We start from the raw sequence: 18142 nt of genomic DNA on the forward strand, positions 1-18142 counted from the left end.
TTTTTATTATTTTTTTTATATAGTTTAATATTAATTTTTAAAAATGGTTTTCTTAAAAAGAAGCCATATTTATAAAAGAAGAGCTGAAAACCTTGCTCAAAAGAAAATAGAATATGAATTAAGATTAAAAAAATTCATTGCAATCACCGGAAGAACAGCCCAAATTGAGAAATTAATGGATTTTGCTTTGAAAAAATATAACAATGCCTACCAAGAAAACCAAAGACTAAAGGAATTCCTGACAATGTTGAAAGAAAATAATCAAAACAATCCAGATTCAATTCAAGAAATTCAACAATTTCTAAATTTAAACAATAATTATAATAATTTTAATTATACTCAAGATAATTAAATAATTATATATATATAATTATCAAATTAAATTACCTATCTATCTATCTACACTTATTATTATTATAATAATATAATTTTTAAATCACTGTATTTTTTCCACAACCATAGATAATGGATTAAAGTGGTTCTTATTCTTATCTGTGCAACTTAGAAATATATATATATACAAACAAAATAGATATTCATATAAAAGCAATTTTAAATAATAAAAAAGAACATAGATTATCCTCCATTTTTTATCAATAATCTTTAAAGAAATAACAAGTTTATAATTATAATTATTTTTATTATTATATATTAAACAAATGGTACTAAAATATTATATAATTTCCAATCCTTGTAGATTCTATTAAAGTTGGATACAGAACGTTTACTTTTGAAGTTTCTCCATAGGAATGGTATCCATTGTTTGAAAGATAGCTTTTTGAATTTATGTAGGATATCAACGGTGAGTGTGTCGGTGTAAATAACATAGAGTTGCCACAATAGAATACAGCTAATCGGTATTAACACCAAGATTGTACAGAGAAATATATAGTTGTGCTTGCCAAGATATCCACATAGTCGAGTATTGTCATTCAATATACAATGTTGGAATGGTAGCCAAGAGAGTTTAGCTGCATACAACACTCCCAGAGTTGTATATATCAAAAAGTTGATAAAGTAACTATGATTTCTGCTACCAACACAGTTTGATACGAAAGGACAATGATGATCCATCTTATCCACACATCTCTTACAGATCTTACAATGATATGAGTTATTTCTTTTAGTTGATCCACATTGTTTACAATATTGTTGTACTTCTTGTTGACTATCATTATTATTATTATTATTATTATTATTATTATTATTATTATTATTATTATTGTTGTTGTTGTTGTTATTATTATTGATAGGTAGTTTTAAATAGGATGTTACAGTTATGGAATAAAGATAATAAGTCAAGATGTTGGCAACCAAACCAAAACAAACTAAACAGTTCAAGTGATACCATATCGATAGTTGATCTAGATCATATGTTGCCAAGTAGTATGGGAAGTACACTGTATACCAAAGATAGACTGCGACAAACACCAAAGTAGTAATGAAAAATACTAATATGTAACCCACTAACTTTTGTGCTATTCTACCTATCTTTGCATTTGGGAATAAACTATTCAACAAATCAGTGATCAGAGGTAATAATATAATGAAAACTGTTAAACAAACAAAATTAAATATATCTAACATCTTGTCTTGTCATTTATTTATAATCAAATATGTATACATATAAATTTTTCAAAAATAAAAAAAAAATCTAAAAAAAAAAAAAGTTTACGTTTTTTTTATTTTTATTTATTTTATATATTAAATATATAAAATAATAATATTAAATAAAATAAAAATGAACAAAATAATCTTTATTTAATATTGAAATGTAAATATAAATTAAATTAAATTAATTTAATTTTTTTGTTACCATTTTAACAGTGTTTAAAAAAATTATAATTAAAAAAACTAGTTTTTTAATAATAAAAATTCTTTTATTTTTTTTTTTGTAATGAAGGTCCCTCGATTACACTTAAACCCATCATTTTACATTAATTTTCGGGGATTATTTTATAGTGAAAGTGGGGGTTCTATCGTTTTGTTGGTTCCAAAAAAAACAAAAGTTTGATACCACAAACTCTCATGGATAACATCGAACCAAACAACGCCCCAAAACATAAAATTTAATGGTCATCACCAAAAGGTTTATGAGCCGACTGGGTCTTACAAACAACTAATAAATGAAACCTCCCCCTTATATTTTTGAAATTTATTAATCAACTGAATTTAAAATGTTAAAGTGTTTTGTTTACTCAGTGTATCCTATTCAACTTAATCAAATCACAACCAATGTTTTGTAGATTTCATTCATGTTTCAAAGTTCCGTTTTGTACAAATAATTAAACTGTAAAATTACATAAAAAGTACAACAATAGTAAAGAAAAGAGCAGAGCAGAGCATAGAACAAGCACAAATCCTAATTAATCTATTCATAACAACAATAAAGTTCACCACCAACTTTTGTCAACTTACACAAAATCTCTTTTCCCAAATTAACTACTTATCATCAATACCGTTCAATTTCAAGTTCAATTTCAAAACTTGTTGTTTTTCTTTTAATAATATTAATATTGAACTTTACAATACTAGTAAAAATAGTACTAATAATAATTTAATCATTGTGCAGTTGTATATAAATGTGTGTTATTTAATAATAGTAAAAGTTGTATTCCCAAAGTCTAAAAATACTAAACACACAACACACACATTGATCAATTTTCCATCAGTGTCTTTATTTATTACCATCCTCCATCTAATCAACAAATAATACTGTTTTTTTTTTATTACAATTATTACTTTTATTTATTATATTTATCTATTTGTTTTTATTTATTATTACCATCAATCTATTCAATTTTACTATATTATCTCTATCAAATAATAATACGAAATATAATATTACCTACCCATAACATATTTATATATACTATATTTTATTTCTAAAGGAATATAAATTATATTATTATTTATATTATTTATATATTAATATTAATTTAACAATGCCATCTACAACAATAATTACACAATCATCATTAAATTTACAATTGTTACCTAAATTGGTTGGTGGGTGTGAAAAACCCAATTTCATTATAAATACAAACAATGCTATAAAGTTACCGTATGTCGTTCAATTAATTATTTTGGATCATTGCATGAGTGATTCCATTCTCAGTAGAAAGTGGAAGTTGTCACTCTCGTTAGTCAGTTGGTCTTTTCACACGATGGTCTCTAAACTCTTTCACAAACTTCGATACAGAGCACTAGACGATATAGCGTGCCACTTGAACTCTAGATTCTCTGTGCTAAAGTCTATCAACTCTATCAAGGCTATCGATTCATCGCTAGACACTCTCAAGTTTGTCAACATCGATTTGACCAACCTCACACAACTCACCATTAAATCCGACATTACCGTATCGACACTGCAGCTGGCCGGTCATATCCACTCTCTCACTTCACTCTCACTGCTTAACCCGGTCGATAGTGCCGATACAATTGTATCGTTCCTAAATCAACTGTGTCGTATCAACGACAACAGCGACGACCAGAGCAATCCAATTGAGTATCTCGAGATACAAAATATAATGATTGGAAACTGGCAATCTATTGTTGACTTTATGTTTAAGAAGCGTGCCAGTCTGAGGCATCTGGTTCTCGGTATTATTGATAGCGGTGGCCTGGATTTGCTCATGAAGAATCTTACACCTCTGGATTTCCGACAGCTTGAAACCATCGATATCTGGGCAAGAGGTGATATGGCTGCTTTTGGCAAACATGTTTCGACATTCCCTAGTCTGCGGTCTCTAAACCTCTCGAGATGCAACCAATTCAACTCATTGGAACAATCGCTACAAGGCAACCAAACGATAACACGTCTATCTCTTCCACAGATTCAATCGCCACTCGAATTCAGATACAAAGGTGACATTGAACAGTGGATCAGTTCAATGCCAACGCTTTCCTACTTAAAGCTATCACCTATCTATTTAATGGATAACAACAGCAACAGCAGCAACAGTAACAGTAACAGTAATAATCAATGTAATATCAAATTAAATGTAAATGAATTAGAGTTGGAACCGTTCAATTCGAATTCAATAGACTCAAACAATCAGCTGCAACTAAGCAGTGATTCGAATATTAAGCATCTTAAGCTTTCTTTTACGGGTTTGGAGAGAAAGTACAACAAGATGCTCTGCCAATTCATCAGTCATAACAAATGCCTGCGGAAATTGACATGTGACTACAGCGATGAACTATTACATTCACTCTATATCAACACCTCAATAGAATCACTTTATTTCTTAAATGTACCAAGATCAAAACTAGCAACCATAATGAACAACATTCAACAAAACAACAAATCAATAAGATCTATCTTTATTCCAATGATTGCAATTGACGATACCCCAAGCGATTTTAATGAATTTAAATATTGTCCAAGTTCAAAATCATATTATTTCTTTAGAGAAATTAATCTTTAAATAAATTTAATAAATAATTATTTAAAAATGAACCTATCATGATAACACCACTCCATACTCTTATTCAACACAACACTGCAGTGCAATCATTTTTAAAGGACAAAATAGGAAAAACACTTCTTCAATGTCTAAGAAGATTCTATTAACTAAACACAAATTAATTCAAATTTCACATCACGTTCGTCTTTTAACGTTAAAAGATAATAAATCATTTTAAACTCCAAACCATCTTGTTCTTATATTGTCATTTAGATAATCTCTTTTTTTTTGTCTAGACAGAATGATATGATATCTATTGAATTTATTAAACACTTAAGTTAATATGTATTTCAATATGATGATTATCTATATTATAAATTGATTCTTGAGGTAGTTGTCTTAATGCTTCTTCTCTTTGGTGGGTGGCCAAGAGTTGATAGATTGTTTTGCATTTCGGTGTGATGTCTTCGATTGATACGATCCATTCATTGAGATACTTGGTGACAGCAACACCGGATAGACCGATTTGAATCGATCGATAGGGGAGTGCTTTGAGGTCGATATCTTTCTCTGGATCCCATTGTATGCGAACGGGTTGCGAGAGTAGCTGCTCACGATGTTCCTCTCTTTGCTCTGCAGATATCGAGAGGTGTTGTGACAGCGATGAATTCTGTAGAGCCCATTCGAAGCCTTCTCTCTTTATTCTTATTGCAAGAATACACTCTTGGTTGTGTTTGGTTGCCCAGCCACTACGATACATCATCCAGAGAAACGATGGTTTAACCCATGTCATACGATCGATCTTAAAACCGGGACATCCTATAAACGATTGATTCTTCACTGCATATCTTCCAATAACGGAATTGAATGCTTGATAAAGAGTGATTGTGGTATCATCGTAAATTGCTCTAATTATTCTTTCTTTCATTTTAATTATAAGTAATAAATATGTATGTTTTACTCTAAAATGAAATAACTATTATATTTTAAAAATACTAAATGTTTACAATATCTATATATGTATTTATTATTATCACTATTCATTTACTTATTGATATATTCGTTTTTTATTAAAATATCTTGGTGTCAAATTTTCAACAATCAAATAATGCCAAAAAAGTTCAAATTAAAAAGACAAAAAATTTTTTTTTTTTTTTAATTTAATACCTGTAATAACTATTTATTATTCATAACTGAAAAAAATATGAGTAACAGAGATAGAGATAGAGATAGAGACAGAGACAGAGACAGAGACAGAGAAAGATATAAAGACTCTGATAGAGATAGAGATAGATACAAAGAATCTGATAGAGATAGATTTAAAGAATCTGAGAGAGATAGAGATAGAGACAGAGACAGATATAAAGACTCTGATAGAGATAGATTAAAAGATTCTGAAAGAGACAGAGACAGAGATAGATATAAAGACTCTGATAGAGATAGAGATCGTTATAGAGAATCAGAAAGAGATAGATATAAAGAAAGTGAAAGAGGTAGAGAGTCGGACAGAGATAGATATAAAGATAAAGAAAGAGATAGAGATAGAAGTAAAGAAAGAAGTAAATACTCTTCTTCTTCATCATCATCATCTTCTTCTTCAAGTAGTAACAGAGATAAAAAAAGAGATAGTAATGATCGTTCATATGAAAAGAAAAGAAAGTATGATAGTGACTCTGAATCGAGTGATGACAATAGTAAATTAAGTAAAGAGGAAAGAAAGAAGTTAAAAGAAGAAAAGAAAAGACAAAAAGAGTTATTGAAACAGAATGAAACACCTGAAGAAAGAAGAAAGAGACGTCTCGAGAAGCGTGCAAAGAAAGATGAAAAGTTGAACAGAACTACATCGTCATCGTCATCGTCATCATCGAATAATGTTGATGAAGGTGGTAAAGTAGTGTCAGGTTATTCAAACTCTGTTAATCCATTCAATGATTCCAATCTGACTGACAAGTTTGTTTGGAAAGCAAAGAAAGAGAAACTACTCAAAGGCGGTATGGATCCAGAGTACTACGAGGAGCGTTACGAGAAGAATAGAAAGAACGAGATCAAAGAGGAACTGGAGAAGGCAAAGAAGCGAAGAGAGGAGCGTGAACGTGAGCACGAACTATGGGAGCAGGAGAAGGATCGTCTGCAACGACTTAGAGACAGCGAGAACAATGAGGAACTGGCCAAGAAAGAAGAGGAATTCCATCTTACACAAGCCAAGATGAAGAGTGATAAGCGTATCAAAGAAGGCAGACCACGTCCAATCGATATGCTCTACAATGCACTCTACATGGTGAACATTCGTTTCCAATCACTGAATACCGATCCATCGAGATTGTTTGGCGCGCTTGGACTGCCAGCGTTGGAGGAGCTCGACGACTGTATCCGAGAGTTTGAGTATCTCGATCTGAAGAACCAAGAGTTTTGGCAAGCATCAAGAATATTGGCAGAGTATGAAATCAACAAGAAGAATGGTGAAGATGACGCTACCGACAGCAACAGTGGAGTCCATCAATCGCTAACATCTGACATCACCAAGATTCTTCAGAACAAGAATCACTCGGAATTACTGACACTGGAGACACAAATCACACAGAAGCTACAATCTGGATCCGCTATGAATGTCGAGTATTGGGAGACACTACTCAAGCATCTTCTTATCTACAAAGCAAAGGCATTGATCCGTGAGACATTTATCAAGAATTTAGAGGCAAAGATCACTGACTTGGAGACCGATGAATTCATCAGCAATATTAGAAATCAAATATTCAGTAATGACAATGATGCTCAAACAAGTACAGTCAACAACAACAATAATAACTTTACTAGTTTCGTCAATGAAGAAGGTTTCATTATTAACCAAGAGGTTGTCGAACTCGAAAAGAAAAAGAACAAAGAAGTCGTATTGACTGGTAATGAAACAGAAGATGATCTCTACAGAATCGAATCAGAGAAGTTCATGGATGAAGAAAGAGAAGAGAAATTCGATAACGAAGTCGAACTGGCAATTAAACACTACGCATGGCATGACAAGTACAGACCAAGAAAACCAAAGTTCTACAATCGTGTTCATTCTGGTTATGATTGGAGTAAATACAATCAAACTCATTATGATCACGATAATCCACCACCAAAGATTGTACAAGGATATAAATTTAATGTATGTTTAATTATTTTAAAAACAAATTATAAAACAATTGTTCAAATACTAATATTATATTTATTTAAAGATATTCTATCCAGATCTAATTGATAAGACAAAATCACCAACCTACTTTGTTGAGAATGCAGACGATGGTTCAGACACTAAGATTCTTAGATTCCATGCAGGACCACCCTATGAGGATATTGCTTTTAGAATCGTAGACAGAGAATGGGAAAAATCACATCGTAAAGGTTATAAATGTGTATTTGAAAGAGGTGTATTACATGTATGGTTCAATTTCAAGAGATACAGATATAGAAGATAAAGATAAAAATAAAATAATATTCAAATTCATTCATATTTGTTTAAAATTACAATATCAATAATAGTAATTATCTTTATTCTAATTAAAATTTATTTTTTATATTGTTAATATTGATAAAAGTAAAGATAATATTAATATATTAATAGAAATCGATAGTTTGATGGAAGTGTTTCCAGTTGATTGTTGTTCTTTGGCGATAGAACTCTTTGGTATGCTTTGATAAACTAAATTATAGATTGGACCAAAAGCTGAAAGTTGGAATGAACTTGAACAGTTGGTATCTGCTAATGATAGCTTGCCAGAGAGTCCACCTGCTGATAGTATAGGCAGTTTATCACCAATCTTTAGTTTAGAAGTGCTATTTGTTGTTATTCCAACCCGATACCAATCCATTCAAAACAGCAGAGGTAGATACCAATATCCTGTTGTATTCGAGTGATGAGTTGATATTAACAACCAATATCGATGAATCAAGTAACTTTAGTTGTCCATTTACTTTGAATACACCTTCCATTACTCCACCATTCGTAAATCCATGAGTGGTTGCAACGGTTCCATCTCCAAGTAATCGACCTGATTCAATTGTAACGGTTTTGGCTGATATTTGTGATTTAATGAGAACCAGCCTGGCATCGTTTGAATCTTGAAGAAAAGAAGAACCTGTAATATCAAACATTGCACTCACTTGAATCAGTCCATTGTTGGTAACACCACCGGTTACAGTTAGTGGAGTATTGACATAGAGGATGGCATCGGTATTCACCTCGACGGTTCCACTTATTTTGCTTTCAATATCCAGTTGACAATAGCCAGATTTAACAATGAGCTTATTCATTGTCTTGTCAAGCGATTGGATACCACCGTAGAAGAGGCACCTACTATCAGTAATCAAAGTGGAGTAGTTCGAAAGGATGGTTCTTCCAACCATTCTAGATGATTTACCAATGGTACAGGTCGATCCAATAATATTAAAATCGGAATCATCCGAGAGTGAAAGTCCTCCATTAAACAGACAATTGGCATCTGGTGGAATGGTGATATGTCCCATAGATCCGCAGGTAACCGGTGATTTAATAGAGGTATTACCATAGAAGAATACATTATCACCACCTGGACTTCCATAGATGTTCAAGACAGTCGAATTGTTTGGGATGATGACACCCTGGAAGAATTGGCAACCGGTCTTCAAATTGATTATGGCAGTTCCAGTGGCAATAAATGGTGAACCGAATGAACATTCACCATCGATATTGACAATGGCCGAACTATTTACTGCGAAATATGCATCCTCTTCAACGTTGATTCCAGTTAGATCGGTGCTACCATCGATAAGCAACTTTCCTCCAGACATTACTTTTATCGATGAATCAATGGTAGAACCATCGCCAAGCAATGATACAACGGATTTCGCGCCAATACTAATTGTTGATTCTGAATCTCCCATCAACATCTCTAGGATATCTATTTTTCCAACCAGTTGAACATCGGATCTTTCAATGGTGAAAATACCAAGCTGTAAGTTTTGATCTTTGAGATTACATTTACAATCGCTTATATAGATGAGTGGCAATGGGAATCCATCGATAGTGGTTGCATTGATAAACGAAACACTGGAATCTCCTGATAGGAATAAACTAGAGTTTCCATGAAGTCTAATCGGTGTCAATATAGTACAGCCATCACCGATGGTTAGTGTTGCCAAATGGTCGATGCTAATCTTTGAAGTAAGGTCAGCCTGGGTGATTCTTTGAATTTTGGTGGTGGAATTCGCCAGGCAGTTCAATTGGGACGAAGTTGGCAAGATGATATCCACCAAAATCTTTGTATTCTTACCTCCGAAATTGACAATGGATTCAGGCGCAATCGCTAGATTCGATGAATCTGAAAATACTAGATTTCCATAGAGTGATATGTTTCCGGAAACCGAGAGAGAAGCCTTGTTGTCAACTAGAATATCAGATTTAATAATGAATAGCGAGTTGTTCGAGAATGTAAAGTCACCTCCGAGCAAATGAATGATGGCACCAGTGGTATCTGTGATATTACCTGTGATGGAGGTGGTACCATCGATAACTAACTGTCCAGTGGACTGCAGTTCTATCGATGATTTAATATTGAACTTTCCAAGCATATTAAGTGTTCCGTTATCGTCGATCTGAATGAGTGAAGTTGGATCGGTGTCCATCGATGTCAGGCTACAGGTTCCTTTACAAACAGAGAATATTGCATCTCTCTCCAAAGTCACTTTCGACAAGAGGTTAGTTTTTCCACCTAGCTCCAGCTTTCCATATCGGCTAACAACAATTTTACTGGCAGTGAACTTATTAACGATGGATCCACGAAGTCTGGCTATACTAGCGCTGACATTCAAAACCGATTCTGCACCGAGAACCAGCGATGATGTAATGAGACATTCTTCATGACCACCAAGATGAAGTTGTCCTCTGTTGATACTGATCATTGTTTTATCTTTACACTCCAGACCATTGTAGAAATTTACAATTCCCGAGTTTATTACCAACTGAGCATTTCCTCGCATCATCAACAACGAGTCGACCGTTCCCGTTCCCGATATCTTTAGAGAACCGCCATAAAACACTGTGAAATCATCGATGATCTCACTGATTTGGAGGTCAACAGTCTCAATGGATCCGCTATACATTGAGAAGTTGCCACTCACTTTGATGACCCCGTTCACAGAGAGATTACCACTCCTTATCGATAGAATACCTCGGCAGTTTAGCAATGAATTTACAAATACAGAGCCGGCAATCTCCAGGCCGGCATTATCACCTATGAGTAGATCGGACTGACTGTTTATCGATGCACCTTGCTCCATCTTTAGATAGCCACTCGATATATTAAGAGACTTGACATTCAAATGCTGTGACAGAACGACCAACTTTGGAATGGCTGGATTCGACGAATATACAATGACATCATCACTCTCCTTTGGAAATGGAGTCTCACCCAAAAGCATAGAGAATCCACATCCCAAATCCACACATTTGTCAGAATTCAATCTAACAATATCTCCACTAACAAACAAATTACTTGATATATTTATTATTACAACTACTGATATTATTATTTTTATGATGGCAACAACATTTTTAATATTAAATAATTTCATTATAAATAAATATATATGTGTTTTGATAAAATAAATAAATAAATTAAATTACTAAAAAAGAAATAAAAGGAAAAAAAAAGATATCTATAGATTGATTTGATAATAAATTAATAGGTATTATTACTTAGATTGATTAATTGATTGGACTGTTTGGTAATCTGACCTTTTACTTGATTTATTAATTTATTTATAAATGTAAGTAAAAATGAAACAGAATTTATACTCCTATATTATTTTGATTCGAATTTAAATTTATTATTTTATTACATAGGTACCAACCAATACCTTTTGTTAATGGATAATTATTATCCTTCTATGCTTCTATCTATCTTTCTTTCTTTTGGATATTTATGAAATTAAAAGGAGGAGTGATTATTATTGTCTTGGTAGTGCACTGATCAAGTCAGCTAATCCTTCATTATTATTGTCATTAAAAAGAATAATAATAAAAATCCATTATCATTTTTAATAAAATTATTATTATTATAAGACATGTTATAAAGTATATGGATACACTACAATTGTCATATTAAAAAGGAAAAGTCGATATTTGTAAACTATACACTCTGAAAAAGAGGATTGGTTGGTTGTAATTTGAACTTAGATGGACTTATTGGATAAATGTTCAACATCCAATCATGTAGAGCTACTAGTTATTCGTATATGATATATGACTGATTAAATTAATGTTTGATTGAATTGACAACTAACTAACTAACAAAAAAACATACAGACTGTTGGTTGATTGATTGATTGATTGATTATCTTTACAATAATGAAACAACAAAACAACCATATTAAAATTGATTAAAAAAATAAAAATAAATAATAACCACACAACATTATTATAGATTTATTGATAGATAAGATTAATTCATGTTCTATCGATTGTGCATTGTGTGTCATTTAATCAAATAAAATAAACAAACACAAATTAATTTTTTGATTAACCTTTTTTTTTTTTTTTAGTGTTTGTGCACAATTAAAAAAAACAATCTTTAATACAAAAATTAAAAAGAGTTCTCATTAACTTATTTCTCTTGGTATAACAATAACTAGTCTTGATAAAGTATCAATTTACAAAGCTAATTTCAATTTAAGTTAATACTCTATAGTATCATAAAAATTCTCTGTTATTTTGATGTCTAGCTAATTTTCTTGCCTTTTATTGTAACACAATAAAATATATACATATTATTATAATATCTTGGTCAACAAAAAAGCAAACAAAGGTTTGTTTTTGATTGGATTGTGTCAAAGGATTGATAGGATCACGATCTTGTTGGTCCAAACTTAAACCATGCATCATTTTGTGTAGATGTTTTGAAACAAGCTGTTTTTATTTTATTTTGATTTTTTTGGTTGTTAGAAGTCGCTTGTCCTGGTGTTTAATACAGATTATAATAGTTTTATTTTTATTTTTACTTTTCATTTTTAAATTTAATAAAATAAATTAAAATTAAAAATATCTGTCATTTAATAATAATAACAACAATAATAGCAATCAATATTATAATCAACACAATTCATTATTTGAAGTCATAAAAACAAACAAATAAACACAATAGAATGAAATATTTGATAGCAATTGATGGATCAGATCATGCTCATAATGCATTTATGGTAATTATATTACTTTGAACAGTTGTTTTGTTTTGTGAAGATTCATTCATTATCCATATACTTACTCGAAATGAATGTAAATAGAAAGCAGTAGCTCTATACAAACCAGGAGATGAAATATATACATTGATTGCAATCGATTTGGTTCACTTTATGATGGCTGCTCCAAAGTTGGCTGAGGAGACCACTACATTAGCTGATATGAAAGTAAATATCATAGTTATAACACTGAATACAATTGAATTCAGTGAATGATCATTTACTAATAATATATATTACAATATATTATAGGAAAAGATGCTTGCAAATGGAAATAAACTTTCTGGACAATACGCAGAGTTAGCTGATGAACACAATGTATGTATTCGATAGGATGGAAAGATATAAACCACTGACAAACAACCAACAAACGAATCACTAATAATACTTATTTAAAATCATAGATTGCTAAATATAAAACACTTTTACTCGAAGGAAACCCAAGAGAGTTAATCGTTAAAGAGGTAGCCGAAAGAAAAATAGACATTTTGATCATTGGACAAGTCGGTCTCATAAATAATCCAAAGTAAGTTAATTCATTGAAAGTAAAACAATGTCATACTAATATCATTTCTTTCTTCTCATTATTAGTATTTCAATGGGAAGTACATCAACCTATTGCATTAGAAACTGTCAATGTGATGTTTTATTATGTAAATAAATAAATGTTAAATAAAAGATAGATAGTTTATAACAGAACAGTTCAAACTTGGTCTTGATTAATTTAATCCAAAGCAAAACTATTGAAATCAACTAAAATAAAATAAAGAATATTGATTCTTGCAAAACACTTTTCTCTCTCTATTTACACCTATTTAATACTAGTTTGGTCTGATCAAACTGGCTATGAAACGAAAAACGCAACAAAATTTAGCGAAATTGAGTGAATTTTGACAAAAAAACGAGTCGTTGGTTTTAATAAAAGAATTTATTTTCACATTCCCTTATTGATTCTTTATTATTATTATTTTTTACTGTATTTATTTATATTTAGATATAATTAAAAGATAATGGGTGAAAAGAATTCAAATAAAGATTTATTACATTTAGATGTTGGTGGAGGAAATACTTCAAACAACAATAGCTTAAATTCATTTCTAAATGTTACAACATCAACATCAACGACAAACAACAAGACCAAACCAAATTTTAGTAGATTACCACCAAGCTCTGGTATTTATCAATATAAATCTATATCTACTCTGCTGTTGTTTAAACAAACATATTGACCAAACTATCACACTCTTTGATACATTTTATTTTTTAGTTTTAGATAGAGTAAGAGACTTCTTACCAAAGTTAAAAGAAGCAAACACCAAATTAGAACAACAGATAGCTGATAATGAAGATGTTAATATAGAGAATATACAAGATGGTGAACAATATATAGAAATGGTAATATTAATTGAAAATACAATCTTTCATTTCATTCTATATATATATATTAACAATAATAACTTTACTTACTTATTATTTATTATTATCATTGTATCTTTTGTACAACAAAGAACCTTGCATTAGGTATTTTAGAAAAGAAAGAAGAGTTAAATGAAAGTAATTTAGTTATACCGACATCATCTACAACGACAACATCAAATAAAAATAAAAAGAAAAAGAAGAAAAATAAAAAGAAACAACAACAACAACAACAACAACAGCATAATCAAGATACAGATCATCCAATGGACACATCATCGACAACAACAATAGCATCAACTTTAAATATAAATGAAGATATCATTTTAGAAAATATTAAAAATAATTTTGTAAATAGTAGCAGTAGCAATAACAATAATAACAATTCAACTTCGCTCATGGATAAACTTTCATCGATAATAGATAATGACGATGATAGTGGTGATGAAGATTTAGAAAATGAAACATTGGAACCAATTAATGAATTATAATAATAAATATAGATAAACAAATAGAACAATCGAATTGGTTTTGTTTTTTTGGAAATTATTGTTTTGTTTTATTTAGAATATTGATATTGTTAGTGTTTAAAAAAAGTATAATATTATTATATTGTAATAGTATTATTTAAAAATTATAACTTAATTATTATTATATTATTATTTTAATAAGTTATTTCTTGATTGTTATTAATAGAGGATTGCTCTGAAAGCAATGGTTCGGATTGCTTGTTCAACAACTTGATGTTATCCTTCATGTCTTGTGATGGAATGTTGAGTTTCTTCTCCTTGAGATCGATCAAAATCAAGAGAACAACAATCAATAAACCAATAGCAGCACTACCTACGAAAATAGCTTCAGTGTAACTAAGTTTTTAAAATATTTTAGAATTAATTGTTAGATTGTTATGAATGAATGAAATATATTAATACATACTAATAGTTATTGTTGGTCTTTTCGAGGATGGCGTTAACCAAGAGACCAGAAAGGGCAATGGCGGCATTTTGGAAGGCAAAGGCAAGACCATAGGCAGTACCGAGACGACTCGATGGAATCAATGCTGGGATGGTTGGCCAGATAGAGGCAGCCATGATAGCATAACTGAATCCCATCAAAATCATACCGACGTATGGGTTAACCATAGTGAATCCAAGAATGGAATGAGCGACAACCAACAAAATCATTGAAAGTGCCATCCATGAGAGATTACGACCTACACGATCAATAATAAATCCAATAACTGGTGATGGTGCTGCAGTATAATATGGAATAGATGTCAAAACACCTGCGAAACTTGATGTAGTACCGAATTTGTTTACAAAGAATTGGCTAATAATAATAATAACAATGGAATGTGGTTAGTTAATCGATTGATTGATATTGAAAAGCAAAACAAACTACAAAATGAATTGTAATAATAATACTTACGTTCCAATTGAAACAAAGACGAAAAGTGGTACGTAGAAGAAAACAACGAGGGCAAAGATTAACCAGACCATCTTTGGGAACTTGGTGATATCCTTGATGGAGACCGGGTCGTTCTTGATGACTGGGTTGTTGGCGGCGTCCTTACGTGAACGAGCCATGTCGAGGAAGCAGAGGACGATACATGCGACAAAGGAGATACCACAACAGATGGCACCGAACCAGACGGCTGTTGGCAATGAGAATTTGTTGTCGAGTGTTGGTGTCACTTGGAAATTGACAGCGCTACCAATACGCGAGAAACCAAGGGTGATGGCGAATGCCAAATTCAAATCGTTACGACCGTTGAACCATGCGGCACAGAAAGTAGATTGGGCGACAGAGAGCGACTCACCACCCAAACCGAAAATGGTACGACCGAGCAAAGCCAACCAGAAGGTCTTGGAGTTTGCAGAGATAGAGAAGAGGATCTGTCCAGTCATGACCAAACAACAGAAAATGATCGATCCCAACTTCAAACCGAAAACAGTATCAATCAAAAATCCACCAAAGAATACAATAACCATGTTTGGGAAATTATATACTGCATATAACAATGAATATTTGATTTCTTTAACTCCATACCACTAATATATATATATTGTTTGATTGTTTTGATATAAATAAAAACGTGTTAGTTTAACTTTAAAGATTAAATAATAATAGGTGGAAATCAATCATTCAACCAAAAATCTTTAATAAAACATATAAAGCTATAACTTTTCAGTTGTTGACTCTAGAATATATTATTCATTCTTTTTCAACACTGATTCAACTATAAACCTTCCAATTGATCATCATCATCATCATTTCTTCATTCCGTCATTCTAAACTATCTATCCAAATGTCATTTTACACTTTTTTTTTTTCGTTACAAAGAAATTTCAAAAAAATTTGTTTTTTTTTTTTTTCTTTTCCCAATCCAACTAGATTACGATGATATCAATGTAGTCGAGTTCTTTGAATCATGATGATTCATTGGTAAATGAATGAATATAGTGGTTGAATTGAATCGAATTGATTTGATTTGGTTGAATGTGATTTCATTGAATGATTATATTTACAGTGTCAATTTTATCTTGTGTGAGAGCAGATGGAATATCCTGTTATGATCATAGTGAAGATGAATAAGAGGTGTTAGAACCAACTAATCGTACTCTAAAGTATTTGATAAAAAAAAGATACTTACGTAAATATAATAACTACCAAAAGTCATCATACAAATGAAGAAGAGACCTAAATAACGGAAGGCATGTTCCGTCCATGGTTGTTTAACTTCAGACATCTTATTTGTTATATGTTTTTATATCTATTAACTATATTCTATTGTGCAATAACAATTATATTAAAAGTTAGTTTTTTTATAATAATATTTGTAATAATATTAATAATAGTAATAATCGAAAAGTTAAATTAATTGATATTATTGTTTTTAGTCAGTATTTGATTAAATTTCGAGTTGAATTGAAATTTAATTTTTTGTAATACACACACGAATAAAAAAAACAAAAAAATAAATAATATTTATTCTTGTCTTTTTGGTTTGTTTGTCATGTGGTAAGTTATTTCGTTGGTTTAGTGAGTGAGGATTGGTGTTGTAGTTTTATTAACATGTAAAATTTGATCATGATCGATTGATTGATTCAAAATATTTGATTTGATTTTTGTACATTAACAAAAAAAAAAAAAAAAAAAAAAACACTAAACTTTTATAAAATTAAAATAAATTTATAAATTGCAATCATTCTGCAATAATAATAATAACTTACAAATATTCAAAAAATGATATATAGATATAAAAAATAGGTAAATTTTTTGTTTGAAAAAATATCAAAAACCTTTATATCATATTCACTGGGATACTTGTGCAATCACAAAAAAAAAAAAAAAAAAACTTTTTAAAGTACTTTTTTTATTATTAAATTGTTTTTTTTTTTGTGTTGTGTTTTGTTTGATGATGAAACGACCCCTGACATTCCAGCCCAATAGTTAATGTTTTTTATAAAATTGTTAAATCCCAAAACATAAAAAAAAAATCATCTTAAAAAAATTGGAATAGCTGCAATTGTTCTATCAACTTTTACAAAAACTTATTGTATTTTTTGGGCCATTTTTTTAAATGAATTGATTTTTTGTGCTGTGGTATTTGCTTGTTAATCGTTTTAAAATCAAGCATTGGGTGGATAAAGATACATAATTTCAAACAATCAGCGATATTTTTTTCATTCCGATTCTTTATTGAATCCTCCAGAACTGTGCAAATGCAAATAAATTGATGGAAGCGAAGCTAATCGAATCCATCTTAATTCTTAATTTATCTAAATGAGAATCCTAATTCGAACAATTTATTTTTGTTTTAATTCTTTAAGAAAATAAATAAATGAAAAAAAAGAGAGAGAAAAAGAATAACAAGATAAGTTTAAACTTTTTTTTTTAATAATTTTTTTTCTTTAATTAATCATTAAAACTTGTTTCTTATTATTTTAAGAAGTATCTATGTATCTGTCTTTTGACTTTTTGATGTTATCTCATTAGCAGATAAAACAAAATTACTCTCTTTAGTTTCCAAGATTTCATTCAGCTAAAGTTAAGGCTTTGTTTAT

General features: G+C 30.6%; 9 protein-coding genes across 9 annotated transcripts; 5 read left to right on the forward strand and 4 right to left on the reverse strand.

The window, feature by feature from the left end:
* Nucleotides 1-43: 43 nt before the first annotated feature.
* PPL_09322 (uncharacterized protein) lies at nt 44-352 on the forward strand (the record flags this gene model as incomplete). Its single annotated transcript, XM_020580119.1, has 1 exon — nt 44-352. One exon carries the CDS (start codon nt 44-46, stop codon nt 350-352), a length of 309 nt encoding a protein of 102 aa, XP_020429952.1.
* A 299-nt stretch (nt 353-651) lies between these two features.
* PPL_09323 (DHHC family palmitoyltransferase) lies at nt 652-2861 on the reverse strand (the record flags this gene model as incomplete). Its single annotated transcript, XM_020580120.1, has 4 exons — nt 652-665; nt 942-1510; nt 2447-2498; nt 2849-2861. 4 exons carry the CDS (start codon nt 2859-2861, stop codon nt 652-654), a joined length of 648 nt encoding a protein of 215 aa, XP_020429953.1.
* Nucleotides 2862-2945: 84 nt separating this feature from the next.
* PPL_09324 (uncharacterized protein) lies at nt 2946-4430 on the forward strand (the record flags this gene model as incomplete). The annotated part of the gene is made up of 1 exon (XM_020580121.1): nt 2946-4430. The coding sequence occupies one exon, from the start codon at nt 2946-2948 to the stop codon at nt 4428-4430; it is 1485 nt and encodes a 494-aa protein (XP_020429954.1).
* Nucleotides 4431-4734: 304 nt separating this feature from the next.
* Nucleotides 4735-5337, reverse strand: PPL_09325 (DUF4291 domain-containing protein; the record flags this gene model as incomplete). Its single annotated transcript, XM_020580122.1, has 1 exon — nt 4735-5337. One exon carries the CDS (start codon nt 5335-5337, stop codon nt 4735-4737), a length of 603 nt encoding a protein of 200 aa, XP_020429955.1.
* A 276-nt stretch (nt 5338-5613) lies between these two features.
* Nucleotides 5614-7864, forward strand: PPL_09326 (uncharacterized protein; the record flags this gene model as incomplete). Its single annotated transcript, XM_020580123.1, has 2 exons — nt 5614-7554; nt 7625-7864. The coding sequence occupies 2 exons, from the start codon at nt 5614-5616 to the stop codon at nt 7862-7864; spliced, it is 2181 nt and encodes a 726-aa protein (XP_020429956.1).
* Nucleotides 7865-7960: 96 nt separating this feature from the next.
* Nucleotides 7961-12306, reverse strand: PPL_09327 (uncharacterized protein; the record flags this gene model as incomplete). The annotated part of the gene is made up of 4 exons (XM_020580124.1): nt 7961-8206; nt 8361-10902; nt 11729-11762; nt 12189-12306. 4 exons carry the CDS (start codon nt 12304-12306, stop codon nt 7961-7963), a joined length of 2940 nt encoding a protein of 979 aa, XP_020429957.1.
* Nucleotides 12307-12566: 260 nt separating this feature from the next.
* Nucleotides 12567-13546, forward strand: PPL_09328 (universal stress protein; the record flags this gene model as incomplete). Its single annotated transcript, XM_020580125.1, has 6 exons — nt 12567-12620; nt 12705-12827; nt 12912-12977; nt 13064-13185; nt 13251-13312; nt 13485-13546. The coding sequence occupies 6 exons, from the start codon at nt 12567-12569 to the stop codon at nt 13544-13546; spliced, it is 489 nt and encodes a 162-aa protein (XP_020429958.1).
* A 123-nt stretch (nt 13547-13669) lies between these two features.
* On the forward strand, nt 13670-14566 carry PPL_09329 (uncharacterized protein; the record flags this gene model as incomplete). Its single annotated transcript, XM_020580126.1, has 3 exons — nt 13670-13832; nt 13927-14054; nt 14168-14566. 3 exons carry the CDS (start codon nt 13670-13672, stop codon nt 14564-14566), a joined length of 690 nt encoding a protein of 229 aa, XP_020429959.1.
* Nucleotides 14567-14739: 173 nt separating this feature from the next.
* mfsd1 (major facilitator superfamily domain-containing protein 1) lies at nt 14740-16824 on the reverse strand (the record flags this gene model as incomplete). The annotated part of the gene is made up of 5 exons (XM_020580127.1): nt 14740-14941; nt 15012-15404; nt 15504-16126; nt 16604-16642; nt 16729-16824. The coding sequence occupies 5 exons, from the start codon at nt 16822-16824 to the stop codon at nt 14740-14742; spliced, it is 1353 nt and encodes a 450-aa protein (XP_020429960.1).
* Nucleotides 16825-18142: the final 1318 nt, after the last annotated feature.

Source organism: Heterostelium album, assembly GCF_000004825.1.
Source record: "Heterostelium album PN500 unplaced genomic scaffold PPL_scaffold9, whole genome shotgun sequence".
Lineage (NCBI taxonomy): Eukaryota > Evosea > Eumycetozoa > Acytosteliales > Acytosteliaceae > Heterostelium > Heterostelium album.